The sequence below is a fragment of the Centruroides sculpturatus genome, unplaced genomic scaffold (assembly GCF_000671375.1).
Source record: "Centruroides sculpturatus isolate CEXI.00-Female unplaced genomic scaffold, Cexi_2.0 scaffold1390, whole genome shotgun sequence".
Lineage (NCBI taxonomy): Eukaryota > Metazoa > Arthropoda > Arachnida > Scorpiones > Buthidae > Centruroides > Centruroides sculpturatus.
The window spans coordinates 181,509-184,459 of record NW_019385726.1 but is presented as its reverse complement, the minus strand read 5'-3'; the positions used below and the strand labels follow the sequence as shown (position 1 = coordinate 184,459).

At 30.1% G+C, this 2,951-nt stretch overlaps 1 protein-coding gene across 1 annotated transcript in view; it reads right to left on the bottom strand.

Annotated features, from left to right (window-relative positions):
• LOC111641573 (cubilin-like) overlaps nucleotides 1-1,985 on the bottom strand; it is a 28,445-nt gene extending 26,460 nt beyond the window's left edge. Inside the window, exons 1-3 of the mRNA XM_023387750.1 lie at nucleotides 1,855-1,985; nucleotides 1,122-1,172; nucleotides 662-700 (exon numbers count right to left, since the gene is read on the bottom strand). Coding sequence (XP_023243518.1) covers nucleotides 662-700; nucleotides 1,122-1,172; nucleotides 1,855-1,875 — 111 coding nt within the window. The 5' untranslated portion in view covers nucleotides 1,876-1,985. The remainder of the gene's footprint in view (nucleotides 1-661; nucleotides 701-1,121; nucleotides 1,173-1,854) is intronic.
• Between the last annotated feature and the right edge of the window lie 966 nt (nucleotides 1,986-2,951).

Genomic DNA, 2,951 nt, shown 5'->3' with positions numbered 1-2,951 from the left:
GTTTTAAATTCGAATTTGTTATTGCGTATTGGTTCGATTATAGAACGATTGTAAACGTTTCAGAAAATTGATCAAATTGAAAATAGTTCGTTTGATTTTCGGCAATTCTCTTCAGCGGTAGGTGTTATATAACAATTACTATGGTTATTGAAATATTGGATGTAAATGGGGTTTGCTTGCAAAACCTCCGCTGACGAAGTCGCGGGTAACAGCTAGTATTATTCATATTTTGAAGACACTTTATCCATTTAACACTTGCTATAAATTTTATAATCTATAAAGTTCATCAGTATTTTAATTTAGAATAAAGTAAGATAGATGATAACCTGGAATGACTCTGATTAACAGGAAAGTATGATATACAGGGGCAAGACACTACTACAATCAAAAGCATTGTACATCGAGATCTAAAAATTTGCAGTCCGGCATTGTGACGATGTTACAATAAATTATTGCTCTTTTATTTAATATAATCCGTAGTAACAATATGATGATACAAGGGTCCTCGACATTTGGCTAAGTTTAATACATATTTTGATACTTCTAAATCGTTTTTCAAGTGAAGTTTAAATGAAAATTAAAATCTCAAGCTCAAAGATAGCAAATAATATTTGAAAATATTTTATTAAGTAATTAACACATGTGAAAAAGTTTTACTTACCTCTGTCAATTGATTAACACTTCTTTCAAGGTTTTGAAACTATTGGAATAAAGAATAAAATGCTTAAGAGTAGGAGTTTTAAATTTAAAAAAATATACATATTAGAGAGGTTGCGGCCGACGTTTTCAACGCGAAAACGTGTACGTCGGACGTTCAGCCCCGCCTTCCCGTAAGCCTAGACGTTTGACAATGGCGTTTGGAACGTCGATCATGATTCCACTGACGTTACAAACGCCATTGTCAAACTTCTAGGCCTACAAGAAGGTGGCGCTGAACGTCCGACGTACACGTTTTCGCGTTGAAAATGTCGGTCGCAACCTCTCTATTTATGTACTGTACAAGTGTATAAGCAAATTAACAATACGTATCATTGATTTATATCTGATAAACTTTAGTTTATTAAATACAATTTCGAATGTTAAAAACGATTTCATTTATAAAAAAAATTTAAATATCTTACTCTCTGTCTTATTTGGCTTCTACTCATTTGTTGACTTCTGAGCGTATTTAACTAAAAGAAAAGTATAAAATACATTAGATATGACTATAGAATAAATGCTTCAATTAACTTTATTTTATCTGTTTAAGATCGTTTAGTAAAATATATTGTAATAAAATAATTAATTTCGTTTTCCTCGATGAAAGAGACAAAAATTAGGATATTTATTTATTAATAATTCAAACTAAACACAAGTTAAATCATTGAAATCGTGAAATACTGTGTATAAATCACAGCGCGAGTTTATTACACATAAATCACTCAACTAATATCAATACACACTCCTGAACCACGTGCTACGTGCTTCTGTTTGTCATTTTGTATTTGTCTTATTAGGCTGCAATTTTTAAATTTCAGATTTATAATTTCCACTGTGTTCTGTCCGTCCGTCCTTCATTAATCTCGATAACAGAGTTAGATAGATGACCGGGATGACTCGATTGTTATCAAAAGGTGTATAATGTACAGGGGCAAGACACTACTAAAATTCGATCCAGATATGGAAAGCTTAAGAGATTAGCTATGTACGAAGTTCAGGTCTGGACCGGAGATCACGCCATTTTTTTTTAATTTAAAAAATGATTAAATATACACAAAATTTAATTTTTTATTAAATTCATACCATAGTTTTAAATACGATTGTGGAATATGATTTATAAAAATATTTAGGCTTATATTAACAAAATTTTCTTACATTTCTGATGATTTGTGTCATATTAGATTCCAATACTCCTATACGATTATAGTAAGATTGCAAAGTTTCATAGTTACTTTGAAGATCCCTCACTTCTTGACTTAACGTTTGCTATAAACCAATAAAAAAATCACATTTTATTAAAATTATCTTATCATAAACTACATTATATTTACAAATAATTTAAATATACATTATAAATTCTTATTATGTTATTATATTTTATAAAAATTCATGGCGATATAATTATATTTTCTACTACTACTCACCAATTCGAACATTTCAGATTTATTATATCGTAATAAAAATCTGCAATGTTCAACTAAAGACACATAACAAGGGACAATATACATATTTAATATATATATATATTAAATATGTAATATATATTTATATATTTTACGATAGGATAAGATAGCATTGATGTAAGAAGGCAACGCAACACATGGAGATGTCTCCAGGAAGAATTTCCTATGAGAAACTGTCTGCTATTTAAGTGTTAGACACGTGAAGAAAATTCATGACTAACACTTAAATAAGTGTAAAACATGAAGGTAATGAACAATGTGTTCAAAGGCCAATCGTAGTTGATCCTTTATGATGATTTCATTTGCAATGTGATCATGTCTTTCGAAGATAACAAATTTGCAATATGTTCTCGATAAACCACACTTTTTAAATGTCCCACAAATAAAAATCACACGAATACAAAGCACCAAGAGTGACATAGTGGTTGGTTTTGGTACTTTTTTAAGGAAATGTCTTCCGCACGTCCTGAAATGTCACCACATCAAATTTGGTTGCGTATGCAATGCTGAATATCTCTCTAGACATCGTAAAATAGAAGTACTTTAGTTATGTTTACTCGAATTACATATACTGTACAAGGTGTTTCAGAAATGTTTGTCTAAATTTCACATGCTTATAGAGGAGGAAAATCTGTAAATATGAAGCTTAATCAGAGTTATTAGCAAATGATTTTAAGATATTATTTCAACGGAATTACTACGGTAATCATTTCTAGTTAAAGGAAACAATAACGAACAGTAAAAGTTTATGAGTTCGCGGTAGTTAGAGAAGAAATTCTTGCGGGGTGA